Source organism: Parambassis ranga, chromosome 2 (assembly GCF_900634625.1).
Source record: "Parambassis ranga chromosome 2, fParRan2.1, whole genome shotgun sequence".
Classification (NCBI taxonomy): Eukaryota; Metazoa; Chordata; class Actinopteri; family Ambassidae; genus Parambassis; species Parambassis ranga.
Genome location: NC_041023.1, coordinates 3,307,500 through 3,326,885, shown reverse-complemented (window position 1 = coordinate 3,326,885; position 19,386 = coordinate 3,307,500). Strand labels below are relative to the sequence as shown.

The 19,386-nt window shown below is 45.5% G+C and overlaps 1 protein-coding gene across 21 annotated transcripts in view; it reads left to right on the top strand.

Moving 5' to 3' along the window:
- macf1a (microtubule actin crosslinking factor 1a) overlaps nucleotides 1-19,386 on the top strand; it is a 153,788-nt gene that overhangs the window by 118,743 nt on the left and 15,659 nt on the right. For 18 of the 21 annotated variants that reach the window (XM_028422264.1, XM_028422242.1, XM_028422198.1 and 15 more), the window contains 12 exons: nucleotides 12,470-12,631; nucleotides 12,709-12,879; nucleotides 13,716-13,882; nucleotides 14,436-14,595; nucleotides 14,889-15,215; nucleotides 15,352-15,436; nucleotides 15,856-16,082; nucleotides 16,651-16,857; nucleotides 16,933-17,160; nucleotides 17,237-17,455; nucleotides 17,538-17,741; nucleotides 18,597-18,605. In XM_028422264.1, coding sequence (XP_028278065.1) covers nucleotides 12,470-12,631; nucleotides 12,709-12,879; nucleotides 13,716-13,882; nucleotides 14,436-14,595; nucleotides 14,889-15,215; nucleotides 15,352-15,436; nucleotides 15,856-16,082; nucleotides 16,651-16,857; nucleotides 16,933-17,160; nucleotides 17,237-17,455; nucleotides 17,538-17,741; nucleotides 18,597-18,605 — 2,166 coding nt within the window. The remainder of the gene's footprint in view (nucleotides 1-12,469; nucleotides 12,632-12,708; nucleotides 12,880-13,715; nucleotides 13,883-14,435; nucleotides 14,596-14,888; nucleotides 15,216-15,351; nucleotides 15,437-15,855; nucleotides 16,083-16,650; nucleotides 16,858-16,932; nucleotides 17,161-17,236; nucleotides 17,456-17,537; nucleotides 17,742-18,596; nucleotides 18,606-19,386) is intronic. The other 3 variants (XM_028422273.1, XM_028422136.1, XM_028422257.1) reach the window with 1 other exon arrangement.

Genomic DNA, 19,386 nt, shown 5'->3' with positions numbered 1-19,386 from the left:
AGAATAATTTCTGAACAAAAGAGAAAGATAAAAGTGGAGAATTGTACTTTCCAATTCATTGCACCCCACGCAGCCTTTTCTTTTATATAACAGAGTGGGATTTCTCACCTTAAAAGGAGACTTTTACACTTCCCTGCCTGCCTCTCACTGAGACTGCTTAAGTTGTTCAAGCCTTCTCTGCCTTTTCCTGTTGTGGCACAGCAAAGAGAGGGGAGACCAGAAAGGAAGGAAGGAAGGAAGGAAGGACGCAGGAGCTGAGGGGAGTAAAGAGACTAGTCGAGGAATGAGTCGCCGTGCATGTATGTGAACATGAAGGACTCAGCAAAACAAAGGGATGTTATTTGCACGGTGCTCACCTCACGTTGGACTTTGTATTCCTCAGACAGGGAGATGATGGCTCCTCCTTTCCTTTCCTCCCTCTACTTCCCTCATTCTTAACAGCCTTTTAAACAAACAGAGCTGGTGATTAATATGGTGCTGTGGAGGAGGGCTGTCTATCTCACTCCCTCACTGATGCCACACAGCATCTCAGAAAGACCAAGGAAATGCTCAGCTGTTGAGGTGACATAGGCAAGGACTTCAGAATATACAGCTGAAATATTTTTTTTTTTTTAGAATGTGAAACCTGAAAGATTTCTCAGTTGCAGCCACACGGACTGTCTGACTTAGTGGATTATTATTGCTGAAGGTAACGGACACCAATTTCCATTTTTTTTGTGAACTGCTGTGCCATACCTGCACCTTAAATCACAGCGGCAACAGGATTTTTATAAAGTGAGAATGGGGAAACCTCTGAGCCGTCCAGACTGCCTGAGGCAGAACCCTCGCTGCCTCGGAAAAGGTGATGAGGAGGAGGCGTACATAGAGGACTGCTACGTCCCCCAGCGATCCATTTATGATACCATGCGCATCAATGAGCAAATTGACCAAGGGACCAAACTGTGTCAACCTTCCAGGAGTACTCTGGGTTCTGGTGGGGAAGTGAGAGGAGAGGGAAGTACACTATCTAGTAACGGCACCATTGGAGCTGATCTAGGTGGTGTCTTTGTCTCCAGGAATGCAGATAATCCTGGTGGAGTGAAGAAACTTGACGAGAGAGTGATCTTTGATGCCTTAAAGCTAACTGGGGATCCTCAAATTATGTCTCCACCAGTTGGCATTGTAGGTCCAGGTTTGCCTATTGCCCCATCCTCCTCTGGAGCTGGTGGGGTTGCTGCAGTGGCCAAGAGGCGGCATCAAGGTGGTGATAAAAAGGACAATCCAAACCGGCGGTCTTGGAAAGCTTTTATGCCACCAAGTTATCCGGAGTTTGCAGAAAGATTTGAGTTTTCATCTGCTGAAGGAGCAGAGAAGCGCTCATCTGGGGCTGGAATTCCTCTTTCGCCTCTACAGCCCATTCCTTCTCACCTACCCCCATCCACCCCAACATCCTCTATGCCTTCTTTACCTCCTTACACACCCTCTCCTTTGTCGTCTGCCCCCCACACTCCTCCTGTCTCTGCCTCACCTGCACTGACACCCACAGTTAGCCCCGTGCCTCCTCTCCAGCAGCATCCTCTCAGCAGGCAAAAGCAGGTTCACCCAGTGCTCCAGAAGCAACAGAAGCCAACTCACGTGGTGCCATCTCCTTCAAAGGAACAGTTACCTGCCTTTAGCCAGACTCATGCACCACAGGTTTCTGGAAATACACCACAGCATAGCCCCAGTGTGTCTAGACAGGTAGACAGAAAAAAGGAGGAGCACAGACGGACTGCTAGCTCCTCTAAAGCTGGAATTAGACGGATCCCAGAGGAGCCTGTTGAATCAGTAAAGACCTCTGATTCAGAGAGGGATTCTCCTCTTTTAGACCAGGAGCAGGGAGATAACGCCCCTCTCATTCCACCAAAACCAGTCTTTTGCCCCCCTACCAAAGCCCGCACCTGGCCCCGCAGTATAACGACAGGGAAACGGACTCAAGTCGGTCTGAGACACAACTTCCCTGTACTTCCTCCTTTGCCTCCACTTTTGGGTGAGGATAACAGCACAGATGAGGAGTCACTTTATCTACTCGACCCTCCATCTCCATTCCTGAAGGAGGAGGAGGAGGAGGAGGGTTTGGTGTATGGAGGTCTGCCTCTTTCCCCTTGTATCAGTCAGGAGGGAGGTGATGAGGGGCTGCTTGGGTGGGGAGCTCAGGGAGGTGAGCTCAGAGAACGCACAGCATCTGAGCTCAAATTTGAGGAGGATGAACGCAGGATACTTGAGGAGCTCGAAGAGGAGGAGGAGGAGAAGTGCAGGAAAATAATTGAGGAGGAGGAGGCATGGAAAAAAGAAAGGGACAGAGCAGAGGAGGAGAGAGCTGAGAGAGAGGAAAGGGAGTGGGAGGCTGTTCTGAAATTAGAGAATAGGGATATAATTGACCAAGCTTGGCACAGGGACACACTGGAATCAGAAGGATGGGATTTAACAGGCTCCACTGGACATTGGCCTGTATTGACTCCCCCTACAGGATTTGGAGGCCCCGGGGCCCCCAGTGCTTCACCTTGCCCCAGCTCAGGAGCTGAATCAGATGACCTCTTCCTCGAGCTGGAGAGGCAGTGTCTTGAAGAAGGAGAGGAGGGAGTGGAGATGATCGTGGACCCTGAGCCTTTTGATCCCTATGCACTTCCTTGTTTAGAGGAAGAGCTGTCAGAGGTGGAGGAAAATACTGCCTGGGTTGATTTTGAAGGAACTCTTCCTCTTGATGCAGTTAACTTTATAGCGCCTGATAGTGTTATGCCTGGGTTAGAGAAAAGAACAGAAGACTTGAATTTAAATCACTCTGAACACATAGAAGAAATTAGAAAATTTGGCTTGATGAAATCAGAAGATCATGAAAAGGAGCATGGTTTTATTGATGAAGAGTGTGACATTGACTATAATGATGAGGGTAAGGCAGACGTAGAGGAGGAGGAAGAGGAGATGAGTTACACAACAGACTCTGCTCTTGGTCAGCAAGTGGAGTCAGACTCCAGCGGGGTCCACACATCCCAACCAGACAGAACTGGTAACATCACTCAGACTGACAGTGAACAGGAGAGACCTGCACAGACTGAAACAGACTCTGATAGCGGGGCATCATCGGAGCGTGAGGGAGAGGACTGTGAAGAAAGAGCCTCCTCTCCATTTCATAGACCTCTGAATCCTTACGCTGAGGAGGTGGATCGGGTGGAGGAGGAGGAGGAGACTGAGCGGGATGAAGGGGAACTGAAAGAAGAAGAGGATCTAGGAACAGAGTGGGATGTGTATGACCAATCTGAGCCAAGTTTGGACAGCAGTGAGGGAGTTCTCATGGATCATTCCCTTGAGCCTCTGCACAGGACTGAAAAAGAAATCGACAATGAATGTACACAGGATGTTGACGCGCAGACTTCCTGGCAAGAAGATTCAGTCCCCGCAGACTTTATCAAGCCCTCCGTGGCTGTGACTTGTGATTCAGATGAGACATCCAATGTGTCAGAAACGCAGAGCTTTGGTGCCCCCACAGATGTAGCTTCAGGATTGGACTTGACTGAACAAGACCCAGATCTTGAGGCTATAACAGGATTGACAGCTAGCACTCCAAAATCAGACTCTGTCCTGCTGATGCCCCCTCAGCATAAAGACTCTGAACCCACCTCCTCATTACCTCAGTCACCTCCTAAATCTAATTCCTGTGGTGCAGGTTTGGATAATAAAGACTCAGAGGCCTTTGTGATCTCAGATAGTTTTGTTTACCTGGCGGTGTCAGCACCTTCCCAGTGCCCCAGTGACTGCCCCCCCTCTCCAGTCGAGGACTCCATTCCTCCTAGCCCTGTCCCCAAACCACCCTGCTGCCAAGACCCAGAAGATGAGGAAGAGGGATCCTTTCTTTCCCCTGACAGCTTTGTTTACATGGCAGCACCTGAACGGCCCCAGCCTGGCCCTTCAGATGTTGGCTCAGCCTGTGAGGATATTCAGGAGCTAGACTTGGACTCTTATTCTGAAGGGACCCAGTCTGGGATGGACGGAGTCGAATTTGTGCTCGGGTCTATGACGGGCGACAGTGACTGGGAGTCGGACGGCTCTGCTCTAGACTTTCCTTCACTTATGTCAACAGACCAAATCTTGGACCCACTTGAGCCAGGCCTGTTACAGAGCCTATTTGCACAGACAGAGACCAGCCTTGCACCAACCTGTAGGCCCCCAGAGGAGGAGACCCACACAGGGGCCACAGCTTGCCCCCACTTAGAATCAGAACAGCACCCTAAAGCGGAGAATGAAACAACTGAATTACATAGTGTCACCACAGAGACACATCCAGAGGTATGCCTTCGTTTTGAAACCTTGATAAATGAAAGATTTTAGACCTTCATATTGGTGCCCTGTGTTTGTAAATGTAGTGTTTGCTTGTGTAGTCTGAAGTTGAGTTGGCTGTTTGTAGAAGCACTAAATCAGATTGATTTGGAACAGGCGTACCAGTTTGCAGCGTCCATAAATACAGAGACAGCTAAGTAAAGAGAATGCTTTAAAGAGAACCATAGAGATGCCGGTTTATTGATCTTTTTTGGTATAATCGGAAAGAATTGGTTGATGCAGAGCAAATAAATCTGCTTTAAGTGAGGAATGCATTAGAAGCAGTCATGTGATCACACAGAGACACAGCATGGAAACAGAAGTGGGTCAGGTAACTTGGTGTTGAGAATAACAGATGTAGACACAGCATGGAAAATGTATGGGGGGGGTCAGTATGTAGACAGCATAATTAGCTAGATGTGTTTCAGTTGTGGGGCTGTAAATTATTGCAATATGATGCTTGGAGGAGGGGGGGGGGCTTATGGGAAACTACCCTCAGGGTTACTCACATTCACCATGCGGTGTGTGTTTGGGTGGGGGTTGGTGCGAATCTATTGTGCAGGCACATATTTGCGATTGATCACCTTTTTATTAGTGGGATAATGGAAGAACAGTGTGTGCCTAAAGCCTGCTAACAGTGATGTTAGAGTGCAGAAAGTGTAATTGCCTCGAGGGCCTGCTACTGTTTATGGTGTTTATGCTGCCTGCACATAGTGCAGAATGTTGTGTTCCCATACAAAGTCATGTGTATGTGCATAAAGCTCCTAAATAACACAGAGCAAAGTTTTCTTTACATTAATTTGTGAGAAAGGTGCTTTAGGAAGGATTGTGTCTGTGTATGTAGCAGATGAGTGTGTAGTCAGTGTGATGATGATATACACAGGATTACTGCTGTGTATATAATTTAAAAATGCCTAAAAGTGACAGCACAGGCTTGTCAACGAGTGTGTCAGACTCTCTCTTCCTATGAAGTGTGTGAGCTGCATGTAAAGGTGTGTGTATATGAGTGTATATCACTGTGACAGTGTGTGTGTGACAGCCTGTTGTGCACTTTAGTTCTCAATGTGTGCCTTAGAACCTTTTGTTGGTGCTGGACTCTTAAATTAGCTTATGTTGTTGCTCTCAGTCAGTAAATTTCCTTCTTTTGATATTCTTAACTTTGGTAAAGAGGTTAAAAACCAAATCATCATTTCAAACATACTATATGACATTTTTTGACACAGATGACAACTCTGTTACAGATCTGCAGCTAGATGTTTTATGCAGGGCAAACAAATATGATTATTTCATTGTGCACATCATGTGTAATCAGTGTGAGCGGCCAGTGATGTGCCTGATCACATGATGACCGTGCAATCTGCCGGTCATCTTTTATCACATTATCCCTGCTCGGACTCGTCAATAACATTTACTTTTACCCTGCATGAGTTTACAGTACATCTGACTCCCTAAGTTTGTGATTGTGATTGTGTGTGTGTGTGTGTCTTTGTTTATTTAGGGAGTGTAGCTGATTGTTGTGTCTTTATGCCTTATCACTCCACGTCTGTTTGTTCTCTCAGCTGTAATGGCCTCTCTGGCCTCAGTTTAATGCAATCAGACGTCTTGTCCGCTCTGCCTCTGATGTAAAACAGGAGAAGTGCAGATGCACAGAGTGAAGACACAAACAACATCAGGCTTGATTCAGCAAAAAATAATTGCATTTTACAAGGAAAATGACAGAATTATGACTTATGCTTCAGCCTTAGTACATGTTAAAGTTCACTTACCTTATGCAAGATGGGCTGCAGACAGTGATGACTCATTGTAGTTTTTCTGTACGTTTGCAGTGACATACACACACATACTTTAGGTGTTCATCCTGTCACTTGTTTTAGGTTTTTGTTTTACACATAGAGAAGCAAACTTCTGATATTTCTCTTTTCCATTACACAGAAGGCTCTAATTTAAAGTTTTGACCTGAAAAGATCAAAACCTCTGAGGAAAGGATTAAAAATGGACTGTGGTGAGTTTCAAGTTTGGTATGCATGTCAGTAACACCACAGAAACTCTATGCCCAGTGTGTTTCTTTAGCGTAATGAAGGTTGGATGATGATTGGGAAGTTTGAATCTAGTTTAGTCCTCATTTTTAAAATGTGACACATGCAATTTAGTTGGATAATGAAATCCTCTTTATTTAGCTTTTGCTTTCCGTCCATCCCAGTCCCCCCCCCCTTTTCCTCTCTCTCCTCCCCCTCTACTCCTCCATGCTTGGATGGTTTTGGTGCTGTGATAAGGAGGTGAGAGGTAAATACTTTGGCTCTCCCTGAGGGGAGCTGCCTCTGCCAACATGGTTACACAAACAGTGTGTGAAGTTGTCTGGGGAATATAAACTTAGATATCAGATAAGGATATGCCAGGCCGAGCAGTGGAACTGTGGGCTGGACTCTACTGCCTGCCTCAGTATTCTGCTCCCATGCAAAAAAAGACACCTGACAATTTTCATGTTAAGATGCTAAAAGAAGTAAATATAAGGGGGGGGGGGGGTGACAGACAGACACACTGACAAAGAGGTAGACACAAAAAGAGTTGTGACAGGCGACGGGGAGGTTTGGTGGAGGAAGCTATTGTTGTCACAGGAAAGCACCTTTTAGTACAACACAAGGCTTTGGTTCGATGATAAGAGAGCTGCGCTGGCAGGCAGACACACAAGCAGAAGGCCTTTGGATTAACATGGAGCTCATTTTAAAGCAGAGTGTGTGTCTGTGTGTGTCCCACAAACGGACAGACAGACGGACAGATGGAGTAGCTTTGCATGCTGGGGAGGGAACGTACAGTACAAACAGACTGACCAGTAGCAGCTTATAGACTGTCTGAGGGGCTGGAAAGTCTGAAATTCCTTTTTCTAATCATTATGTTGTCTTTGTTTAATGCAGAGATCTATGGAGCGATTGATTAATTCACCTCTGCAGCCAGCCTTAATGCAGTCTTTGGTGTTTGCTGCCTGCTTAGTCCTCACCTGTGACGTTGTGCTGGCAGAGCTGATGCACAGTAGTCTTAATTTTTTAAAACATTTTGAGCCAGATTTAATGATCATGTTTTGAAAAGATTTGCACAAAAACCCCCATGTTTGGTCTAAATGATAAAACAGTTGGGAACAAACAGGCTGAGAGAGAGACACACACAAACGGGGATAGAGAGAACCAGGTGGCTTCAGGTCTGCAGCTCATACATTTGTGTTTTGATTGATGTGATAATTCTGGTAGTGAACATCCGCCTCCGGGATAAACCAGCGAAAGGCTGAGGAGAGGGAGGTGGACGTGTTCGGGTACACAGAAAAGCTTGAAAGCAAAAGCAGGAAGACATTGATCTCCCTCTGGTGCTGAATGTAGTTGCGTTTACAATGTAAAAAGTACATCAAATATTTGAAGCGTTTTTTTCTATGCTGCTGCTGCTGCTGCTACATCAGTTCACCTCAGCAGGATCACAAAGCTCTTAAAAAACAGCCGAGCAGTAAAATCCTGTGAGATTTTTCCAGAGAAATTCCAGGGAGAGAAACCATGTAGTGTATTCCTCTGTCTGTCTCTGTCTCACTGGGAGATATGAGACGGATATTAATCCAGTGAATGAAGGAAAACGTGTGTGTACGTTGAAAAATCACATCCCTCAAAAAAGAGAAATCATTACAGGTGAAATAAGACAGGAATACAGTAAGATTTCAACCGCCTTGTTTTGAATGGAGTCATTATTTGCATAAGGTTTGTATGTGTTTGTTGGTCCTGGATTTTCAAAGAGGTTTATTAGCCTGCTAACCCCCATCAGCCCTGACTTAAACAAAGCTTAACTGAGAATATTATTTAGTTTGGAAACACATTTCTGGCCCTTCCTTCCTACCCCCTAATCCACGTTCCAATAAAAGAGAAAGGAGGGAGTGAGGAAGGACAAGGGTTGAAAGACAGGAAAAGTGTGAGAGACGAGGGCAGCGGCAGGAAGAGAGGGAACGGAGTGAGGGAGCTGCCATGTCGCTGTCAGGAGAACCACTTCAGCCGTCTTTCCTTCTGGTTTTCTCTATGAATGGACGAACGCCGCTCCTCTGCTTGTCTGCTTTCCTGAGGTTTATAAGTTCTTTTTTTTTTCTCTACAGCAGTGACAGAAGCAGTTAATGGAGCGCTGCAGTGTTTCTGTGTGTTTTCATTAGTGATGATCTGTGTATACATTAGCCGCTAACGTGTTCCTCATCTGTCCTGATTATGGAATTGATTGTCCTTGAGTGATGTTCTGGACACATGCCATCAACACAGCGATTCCTCTCTTCGGCCATATTAGCTCAACAAACAAACATCTAAATATAGATCGCACACGTGTCGAAAACAAACATCTTTGTGTGCTGTTGATGAACCATGGAGTCACAGGGAGCTCCAGCTAGACCCTGAATTTCACAGTTTTTAATTAGACTCCAGTCCAGTGAGGACATTTTATGAGACGATGAGTGTACTTGGGCAGAGAGTGTGACCCTGCCTGCGTTACATCGTTACACAGTCATGTCGGTCACACAATGTAACGATAACTGTGGTTTGTATTTGTCATGAGAGATGGTGGTTTTCACTCTTGATGGAGCTGTGATGATCTTTACAGCTAATTATTTAGAAGTAAATATTTAATGTTAGGAAGATAAATGTGCCTGTTTGTACCAACAAGTGTTTGTTAAACTGAAGGTTTTCCCCTCTACCTCTAGCCAACAGTTCCATTTAAAAGCTGCTTTTACTTTCCCTGATCAGCAGCCAGGTATAAACATGTATCCACTGAAGCTGCATGGACCCCCGAATACTTGAAAACTCTTGCATTTGTGTGACAGACGTGAGAAATATTTGCTAAATCTTTGATCTCTCACCAGCCTCTTAAACTGCTGCCCAGACATTTCCTTACAAGTAAAACAGTATTTAAGACACCCCCCCCCCCCTCTCTCCCCCATCCATCCCTGTGTTTTTACCGCCTGTCCACACTGAACTATGGCTCAATTGAGAAAGCCAGTGTGGGTTTGTGGTCCAGATGGAGTGATCGAGTAGAAGGAACAGGCAGGATGAGGATGAAAAGGAGAGGCAGCTGTGGTATAAAGGGGAGGAGAGGAAGGTAGAGGGGTGAGTGATGACACGATGTGAGGAAGGGTAGTACAGGATGACGAGTATGGTGGTCATAGTTAAGTTAAGAGTGTGTGTGTTGCTGCGTGCCGGCTGAGGTAGAGAAAAATGACAAGTATGTGGGACAGTTTCCAGAGCTCTGGTTTAGTGGATTCAACCACTCTTGAGTTGGCGAAGAAGAGAAAGAGCAGAGAGGGCGGCTGAAACAGTCAGAAAGAAAAAGAGAGAAAACACAAAGAGACGAAGAAGAGAAGCCTTATAGCCTTATATATACACCTTCTTCTGAGTGTGTAGATGATGAATGGGTGTACTTTCCCTGTTTCTCTCAAAAGCACACACACATAAACCAGGATAAGGCAAAGGGTGGAGTGGGTCATGGCTGCAGTCATTGTTGTTCTGGCCGACAGACTTCCTGTTCCAAGCGGCTATGACGCCCATCTCCACAACACAGCTGCATCCAAACTGGACAGGAGCGCACACACACTGCACACTCATATTTAATCGTGCACACAGAAGCATACCTGTAGTTATTTTTCCACACACACATAATTATTCACATGGATTTGCACTTCCTTAAAAAAAACACACACACACACACTCACGCACAGGCCTTGGCATGTAGGACCTGCAGTTTGATGCCATATTTAAACCAGATGAGCAGAAACCTGTAAAACCCTTTTGATTAGGACTCGCTGCAAAGACTCAGAAAACACTTCCAGTCAATCGACACAAACAAGTCTGTAAATGTCCTCAGCACATCATAAATTCAAGCTGTGACAGCTTTACCTACAACTGAGTCTGTTGCACATCTTTGCTTTAAAAACATTTTGATTTTATGTTGTTTAATTTATCCTGATGGTGCTTTTGATTAAACGTCTAAACGTTCAGGGTGTCTATTGGGCAGTGGGTACAATGTCAAATGTCGAATCTATTAGCTGGAGCTTGTAAAAGGGATTTTTTTTAAAGATGTTGTTAAGCTGTGAAAGCAGATATGTTAGATTATTATTTTAGCTCTCTGACATCTTCTTCCATACTGTGGTGGTATTTCACAGAAACCCAAACCTTCATTTTCCCTCACCCTTTCTCTGTGTAGTTATTTTCCCCCAGGCCCTGGATTTACCACAATCTGTGTGTGTGTGTGTGTGCATCAGGTTATATGTGTGTTTCTCTCTGTCTCTTTGTGTGGCCATTGGGCTTTGGCTGCTGCAGCATCACAAACCAACACCAGCCCTAATTCTCTCTCTGTGGGCCGATTCTGAATGTCAGGCGTTTTCATGGCGGCGGCGACCCCCCACCCTGCTGCGGACCTCCGTTTTGACGGGATTTGTTCCCAGAGATGGCCCAGTGGGAAACGTTCCTTTGTGGTGGTTTCCCATGGTCCCACTGGTCAGAAAATTGGTGAAATACTGTGAAATTGTGAACCTTGTTTTGTGGATTTTTGGATACAGCAGAGGAATTTTTTCTGACATTTTAGTGCATCAGCTGCTGGGCTTGGTTTTTTTTTTTACTCCCAGTAACTAGAGTGAGATCCAAACTGTTTACAGTTTGTCCACAGGATCCTTTGTTTTCATGCTTTTCATTCATTGTCTGTGAAACGCCGGGCAATGCATTCTAGGTGTGTCCCTCTGCGGTTTGAGAATCCCGGCGGCGAGTAAGCTCTTCCTCATTTGCATAAAGTTGATTCTCAGCAACTTAATGCAAATGAGCAGCATCTGGCTTGACCCAACACCTCGCAAACTCCAACCAAATAATTATAAGCAGGCCTTATGAATCTAGAAACATGGCCTGAAATAAGTCGTATCTGAAGAAAGATTCCGATGCGACCTATTCCTTGCCTCTAATATTTAAACAGTAAATTTTGCCGCCACGGAGGAGGTGTTTGTTTGATCACATGCAGCCAGGTTGAGTTTGAGCTGCTCATTTGTTTGTTTGTCTATCAATCATGAATTGTCACTGTTCAGTGGAAAGCTTATCATGCATGTGATGCTGAGGAGTGGCACGCTTCTGGTGTCAAAAATGCGTATGTGAACACGTACAATGAGTCATGAGGAAGTCGCACACTAGGATATAAAAAGAGTTTTCCTCATTGTAGGCCTGATGGCAGTCACACCCCATCAGACCACCCGTATCTAGGAAACATACTTTGTTTTTGTTTCTACCAGGCTGTAAATATGTTTAATTTGCTGTAACGTTGGCTTTTTAATTGCAGCTTGTAGGCTTATTTTGCAGCCCAAGATGTTAGCAACAAATCATCAGTGACTGTTTGACATTCATCAGTGATAAACTGATCAATATTCTGCGAATACATCTGTAAATACATTTTTAATTGCAAGCACAGCTTACTCTCAGATTTCTAGTTGCTTTGGACCGGCGGCCTCCTCAGTCACCTGAATGGGTCCGAGGACTTTGTTTGTATTTGGTTACAGTAGTGGCACAGTTTCACTGTGAGAGACGAGACGTGCTGGCTGTAGCTCGGTCTTTTTCGGCCAGGGAAGTCAAGTCTGGTTGTGTTTAGTGTCGGATGGCTGCCTCTATTGTCATCACAAGATGGCTCCAGCCTTGCACAGTGATGTGTGTGTGTGTGTGTGAGAGAGAGAGAGTGAGTAATGTAGCCAGACAGGCAAACGTGTGTTAGTGTGTGCTGTCGACTCAGCCTTTTCCAGCCGCCCCTTACTCGTCTAAACCTCTAATCCCCGTAATCCTCCCCCTCCTCTTCCTCCCTCCTCCCTCCACCCTCGTTTTTCCAGTTCCCTTCCTGTCTCCCACTCCTCTCTTTTCTCTGCACATCCCTCTGTCTGTTTTTCATTCACTAATATCCAGCCGCTTCTATATGTAGTTACATATTGTAGGGCAGCTCGCCTCCATTTGTTGTCACGCAGATGGAATGTGTGGTGTATTTCTGACTGCTGGCTGCTGTTCACAAATAAACTCATGCTTAACTTCTGTTCTCTTTATCCTCTCAGCATTGATACAGTAATCAGTTCAAAACACCCCCTCTCTTTCTCTTGGTTTTGTTCTCCCAGGCTGTGGAGAGAGAGCAGGTGGACAGCATTCAACCAAAACTTCAGCACATCAACGCAGTGGGTCAGGGCCTGATCCAGAGTGCTGCCAAGCACACTGACACCCAGGCGCTGGAGCACGACCTCGAGACCACTAACCTCAGATGGAACTCACTCAACAAGCGGGTATGAATCACTGATGTAACTGTAGAGGGTATTGCACTAATGAATATATAAATCTAACATTGTTTCATGGCCTTCAGGTGGCAGAGAGGATCGCACAGCTGCAGGAGGCCCTGCTGCATTGTGGGAAATTCCAGGATGCCTTGGAGCCTCTGCTAAGCTGGCTAAGTGACACTGAAGAGCTTGTGACCAATCAGAGGCCTCCATCTGCTGAATACCGCGTGGTCAAGGCCCAGATCCAAGAGCAAAAGGTACGACAGGGCTAAAATGAAATAAAATCATGCCGGAGATAAAAGTCTTAGTGTCAGTACTGAACAGAGACATGTGATGAATTAACCAGCATACATCAAGTGACTTGGTTCGGGTCATCAAGGATACGTTTGAAGTTTTTTTTTTTTTTTTTTATTCAGTCCTTACATTTTAGGGATTTGAAGCAGTGATCATTAAGTTGTCTGAGCTCTGAGCTTCTGCCACCCACGTTCTTCTCTTCTCTCTTTGAAGTATCCCGCCAGCTTTTATCTAGGAAATTAAAATTCATGTAACTTTTGTTATTATTCTTTATTCTTTAAACATTATTGTGAAAAACAATTTGTCCATTCAGATGTCCTCAGTGTCCTTCAAACACAGTCTACCTCGGATAGATATTTGAATGACAATCACACACACACACACAGAGTCAATGATCCGTCTGCTTGGCATCCATCGGCCCCAGTTGACCGTCTGCCAGTCAGACTGGCATAAAAACACACACACACACGCAGGGTGGATTTGTATTGTTTTCAGAGGCACACACACACACACATTTCCTTGTTTATCCAACTTACAGTTCCTGTGTTTGTGCACATAAGAGTGCTGCAGTCTCAGCCAGCAGTCAATCACACGTGTTCACATCCGTGACGGGGAAAAGAGAGTAAACTGTAGAGGAGTGAGTTCCATGGGCAGAAGCAAGCTTATCAGAGCAGAGAGGAGAAAAGTAACATCCACGGGTTCATTTTTAAAGTTTAGAGGAAAAACTCATCTCAAGTGAGTTTTGCACCTGCTTATAAAATGAATTGTACCGATCAACATTTGTATTTCCTTCTTCTAGTTGCTCCAGAGATTGTTAGATGACCGCAGGCCAACAGTGGAGATGATCCGTGTAGAGGGAGAGAGGATCGCAGCCACTGCTGACACTCAGGACCGAGAGAAGATCCAGACCCAGCTCCAGAGTCTGGCCGAGAGATGGTCCGACCTGCTGGGCAAGGCCGGGGCCAGGCAAGTCCTCTCTACAGCAAAGGAAGAACTAACCACTCACTGAGATCCCACCAACACAGACAATAGTACAGAAAGCATTCACAGGCCCCAGTGTAAACGATTACCTGTTACCTCGTTTCTTTAATCTGTCAAACACACCAGTTTTTATTGAACTATTTTTTTCATTCCCATTAGTTTCTGTTAAAGTTATCTCAGAGACATCTCTGCTTACCAGGGGAAGGAATGAAATGGATACACACATACAGTCAGTCAGACAATGTTGCAACATTGCTGCACGTTCACACTGTAAAACACAACATAAAAACATCAGTCATCTCTTTATTAGCCTGTCTACTATGAATGCATACACACTGTAAGCTTTTCCTTGGACACACACATATACAGATACATACGTGATACAGATGTGGTTTCTCACCTCAAAAATGTAATTTACTGTGTTTACAGAGAAGATGACACCAAATTGCATCCAAGTCTTTAAAAAAAAGCAATAAAACTGCTCCTCCTTTCTCGTCATTTGTCTTTGACACCGCTGCTCCCTCTCGTCCCCCCTCAGGCAGAGGCAGTTGGAAGAGCTGCAGGGTTTGGCTCTTCAGTTCCACGAAGCCCTGGAGCCACTGGGAGAATGGCTGAGTGCCACTGAGAGACGCATGAGCTCTGCTGAGCCGATGGGAACCCAGACGACCAAGATCACCCAGCAGATCATCAAGCACAAGGTACTGTTTGGGACCTGACGGGGTGAGCTGGGACACCTGACACAATAAAGACACAGCTCAGCAGTCGTATTAGGATTCTCCCCAACTCATTCTTAGTGTTTTTTGATATTATTTTTTAAATCATTTCATCATGTTTCAGTGTTTATGGTTTTCTTTTATTCTATGATTTGTCATCTGCATGTTCATACTTTGAGTTTTTATCCATTTTCTTTCTGTTGTTTCACTTTTCCTTTTGTGACTTCCCTTTACATCAAACACACACACACACACACACACTTACATACACTTCCCAGGCGCTACAAGAGGACGTATCATCCCGAGAAGCTGCGGTTGACCACCTTGAGTCCCTCAGCCAGTCACTGATGCCGCTCAGCTGCACGGCTGATCGTGACTGGCTAAGTGAGCGCGTGGGAGCAGTGAGGTCAGGTCACTCGGAGCTCACCGACTGGGGTTTGCGGCGGGCGGGCCTGTTGGAGCAGGCACTCGCCAATGCTCAACTGTTCGGGGAAGAGGAGGTTGAGGTGCTGAACTGGCTGGCTGAGGTGGCTCAGAGGCTAGCTCAGGTCTCCGTCCAGAGCTACCAGCCGCAGCCGCTGGCTGAGCAGCACAAACACACTCTGGTATGATTTCATGAGCACACTCAATGGAAGGGCATCACCTCAGGATTCGCAACAGTTCTTATCAGAGGCTTTTTAATGTAAATGATAGTTTGAGCCCTGGAGAGTGTGCTAACAGTCTCTGTTTTTATCCCCTCAGTCTCTGAATGAAGAGATCTTGAGCAGGAAGAAAACTGTGGACCAGGCCATCAAGAACGGTCAAGCTCTACTGAAACAGACCACAGGTTTGTGTCAGACTTCTAAACTCCCTCTGAACAGCAACTAAAATATTAATAAAGCTAAAGTTGTCTAAAGACCAGACTTAGTGAGACCAACACACCACACAGGCAGACTCAGTTTTAGTTTCAGACTCAGGTCCAAGCCACACATTTTTAGACCAGCAGTGAACCAAACTCCGACATCTGGTTTGTGTTTCTCCTCACATATCACAATATTGCCGAGCTGATTATTGGTCTACCAACAAATACTCTCAGTGCCTGCACTGTCATATTTAGACACTTGTGGCTGTGAATGCCAAGCTGTCAGTCTGAGATTGTGTGATTTTACAACACATGATTACAGTATCTACGTTTTATGAGATAATACCAGGTCTCAGAATTGTTGTACAAACTTCTAATTAAGGGGTTTGTTTGTCCTTCTGCAGGTGAGGAGGTCCTGCTGATCCAGGAGAAGCTGGATGGCATCAAGTCTCGCTATGCTGAGATGACAGCTGGCAGCAGCAAAGCCCTCCGCACCCTGGAGCAGGCACTGCAGCTCTCCACGCGATTTGCCAGCGCCCACGATGACCTCAACCAGTGGCTGGACAGTGTGGAGGCCGAGCTGAACAATGTGGAACCCGATGCCACGCCCGTTTATCAAGAGCGACAGAAGGTGGGAGGAGTCAGTCAGTGTATGTCAGGGAGCTCAGCAGGAGCTGTGTTTATTAGTGCCTCTGCTTGTGAGTCACATCAAGAATAATTAGTGTTTGGAACAACAGTGCAAGATTCAGCATCTATCTGTTGCATCCGCTGCCTTGTACACGCCATAATTTGATGGTCCCGGTTAATATGCACACTTCATCTGCATCACAAAGTGAGGATGAGGATGCTTGCCAAAACTTTTAACATTTCGAATGTCGTCAGAATAAAAATTGTTTAATGACAGCTCCTGTCAGTGATGACATTTTCATCCTTTCCAATATCAACCTACCCACAGCTGAGTTACCATAGAAACATCGATTTCTGGGTACAGTGTGTAAAAGCTTCTGAAAGGATTACTGCCATTTAATTTGTTCGTGACATCCAGGTTTTTTTTTGTTTTACTGCAATGGCATTTTTAGCATTTAAAATGTTTGTTTGCGTTCCTCAGATGAGTCACATCATGCCATTTAAATGTTAAGTTCGGCCTGATCTCTTAAATAAAAAGTTTATATTCAAAGAATATTCTGTTTGTTTTACAGGAGCTGAAGAAAGTGTCGGCGGAGAAGCGTCTGGTGTTGGACACAGTGAACGAGGTGGGCAGTGCCCTGCTGGATCTGGTGCCGTGGCGAGCCCGGGAAGGCCTGGACCGCCTTGTTGCAGACGCCAACCAACGCTTCCGCCAAGCTGATGAAACCATCACTCAGCGGGTGCAACTGGTACAAGCTGCCATCCAGAGGTCACAGCAGGTACTGCAAGCAGTTTAACCAGTTTAAATTTCCATTATTCTCGCCCTTCTATTAAACACTAACTCCTCCTTGCAGTACGAGGAGGCTGTGGATGCAGAGCTGGCCTGGGTTGGGGAGACGGAGCGTAAGTTAGGATCTCTAGGACCCCTGAGTCTGGAGCCTGATGTGACTGTGGCCCAGCTGCAAGTGCAGAGGGCATTCAACATCGACATCATCCGACACAAAGACACCGTGGATCAGCTCCTCGGCACCAGAGATGACATCCTGGAAACATGCAGTGACGCTCAGAAGGACGCTCTGATGGTATGTGGGGATGGAAATAGTCAAAATAATCAATTAACAATCTTTAATATCTGAATATGTTCATTGCTGTTCTCAGGTGAAGACAGATTCTTTAAGTGCTCGTTATGACACAGTGAGTCAGAGCCACAGTGAACGCTTCTCAGCTCTGGAGCAGGCACAGGTTCTGGTGGCTCGCTTCTGGGAGACCTACGAGGAACTGGAGCCATGGTTGGGTGAGACTGAAACCCTCATCACTCAGCTTCCACCGCCAGCTATCGACACAGATGCTCTGCGGCTACAGCAGGACCAGATGAGGGTAAGAAAACATTTCTTGACTCTTCATAATGTCACTGATTAAACTATCTTCTCACTCTGTGTGTGCTTCATTTCCTCTCCAGCTGCTCCGGGAATCCATCGCCGAGCACAAGCCCCACATTGACAAGCTGCTCAAGATCGGGCCTCAGCTGGCTGAGCTCAGCCTCCACGAGGGGGCGTCGGTGACGCAGCGCTACGCCGTTGCTGAGAGACGCTACCTGGCCATCAAAGAGGAGGTCAAAGGTCGTGCAACAGCACTGGACGAGGCAGTGTCTCAGTCTGCACAGGTACATCACAGAGTTTATTTATGTTTTGATGGCAGACCTGGGTCTAAATGTTAATTTCTCTTAGATACCAGAGATTCAGAAGGTTGTGACGTGGCTTAAATTTAGGTTGTAGACTGACCTAATTTGTTAAACTGCACACATCTGGCCCTCAGCACACAGTGAAGAGCTGTTATTTAGCCCAGGTCTGTTTAGAGCTTGTTATTTAGTGTTTGAGAGAGACGAGGCAGTGTGACATGATTACTAAACAGCATGAGGTTTATGTGAGTGTGTTTTTGTCGCTGTTGCTTGCTTTATACTAAATGAGATTTTACAGTGCAGTGTCACACATTTGATTAGAGCTGTTTTATTTTGTTGTTTTTGGACCTGGTGTCAAGTTTACATCTCATTAGAACATTGAAACATCTACACGAGTTTCTTCTCACTTCACAGTAGCTCACACACAACACACATTCAGGCTTTGACATCATGTCTTCTTATAGTTTAGTTTTCTCTTTGCGCTTCATCTCATGAGACATCACTGCCGCAGTTTATCAGTTTGTACTTGTATGCATGACTCTGATTTAACTCATTGTGTTATTTCTCCACCCTCCACCCACCCATCACACCAATCCATGCCTTGCTCCTTCTTCTCCTTCCCTTCACCTGCACCTCACCCTCCTCACCCCCCCTCCTCACTCCGTCCTAAAAACAACCGTTTCCTTGTCTTCTCCCCCTCCCCCACCTTCATCCTCTTACTTAACCTTCACAACCCGTTTCCCCTGCTCCATCCCATCCCTCGTTCATTGTGGATTATGCTGTGTGTGTTGCCCCTCACCACCATTTTCTCCATGGTCACTGCTCACTGCAATCACCCAGCTGGTAGAGGTAAGACCACTGACCACTGATCAATCACTGATCAAATGACAACCTGACCACATCATAAATACATATTTAATTTCCAAAATTATGAATTAAGTGTATGTTATTAAAATCTCAGCAGCAGATTTACTGATTTAAACATTCTCAATCATGCTTTTACCGACCTCAAGTGCCCACATGACTGAACCAGATCTGTAGAACTGACTTGACGGTTCACCCAAATGTTCACATTTTTCCTGTGGCCTGCAGTGCTTTTTATCTGGTCAGGTTTTTTTTTTAGTCAAACTATACCAGGCAACTGTGTCACCCCATAGAAGGCAGCGTACATTCACCTATGACGAATGGCTTGTTGTCTGTCGCCATGCGGGTGGATGCAAGTGGACTGCCTTCTGCATAGTGCTATGGTTAGCAAGTGTATCTGGTCAGATAATAATTTCTACATCAAATTGCTCACAACAAGGTCTAGGGAGTTTCTTTTGTGACCAGGTTGAGCTGGTTGAATGGCACTGCAGGCCACAGAAAGAATATAAACATTTGATGTTTGCAGATAACTGTCGTGTTAAATCTAGTCTAACGAGGTTTGATTCAGGTTGTTAAAGCTAGTCCTAGTGCTCCTTTTGTATCACATTATGTTGTCCTTGTGGTAAGATTTGTTTTGTTGTGTGACATTTTAATTAAATGTCTCCTTGAAAGCTCCCTTTTCCTTGGTAGATTAAATTGAACTTTGTGAGAGTTACACAACCTGGATAACAAGCTGAATATGCAATATTAAAATATTAATACTGCT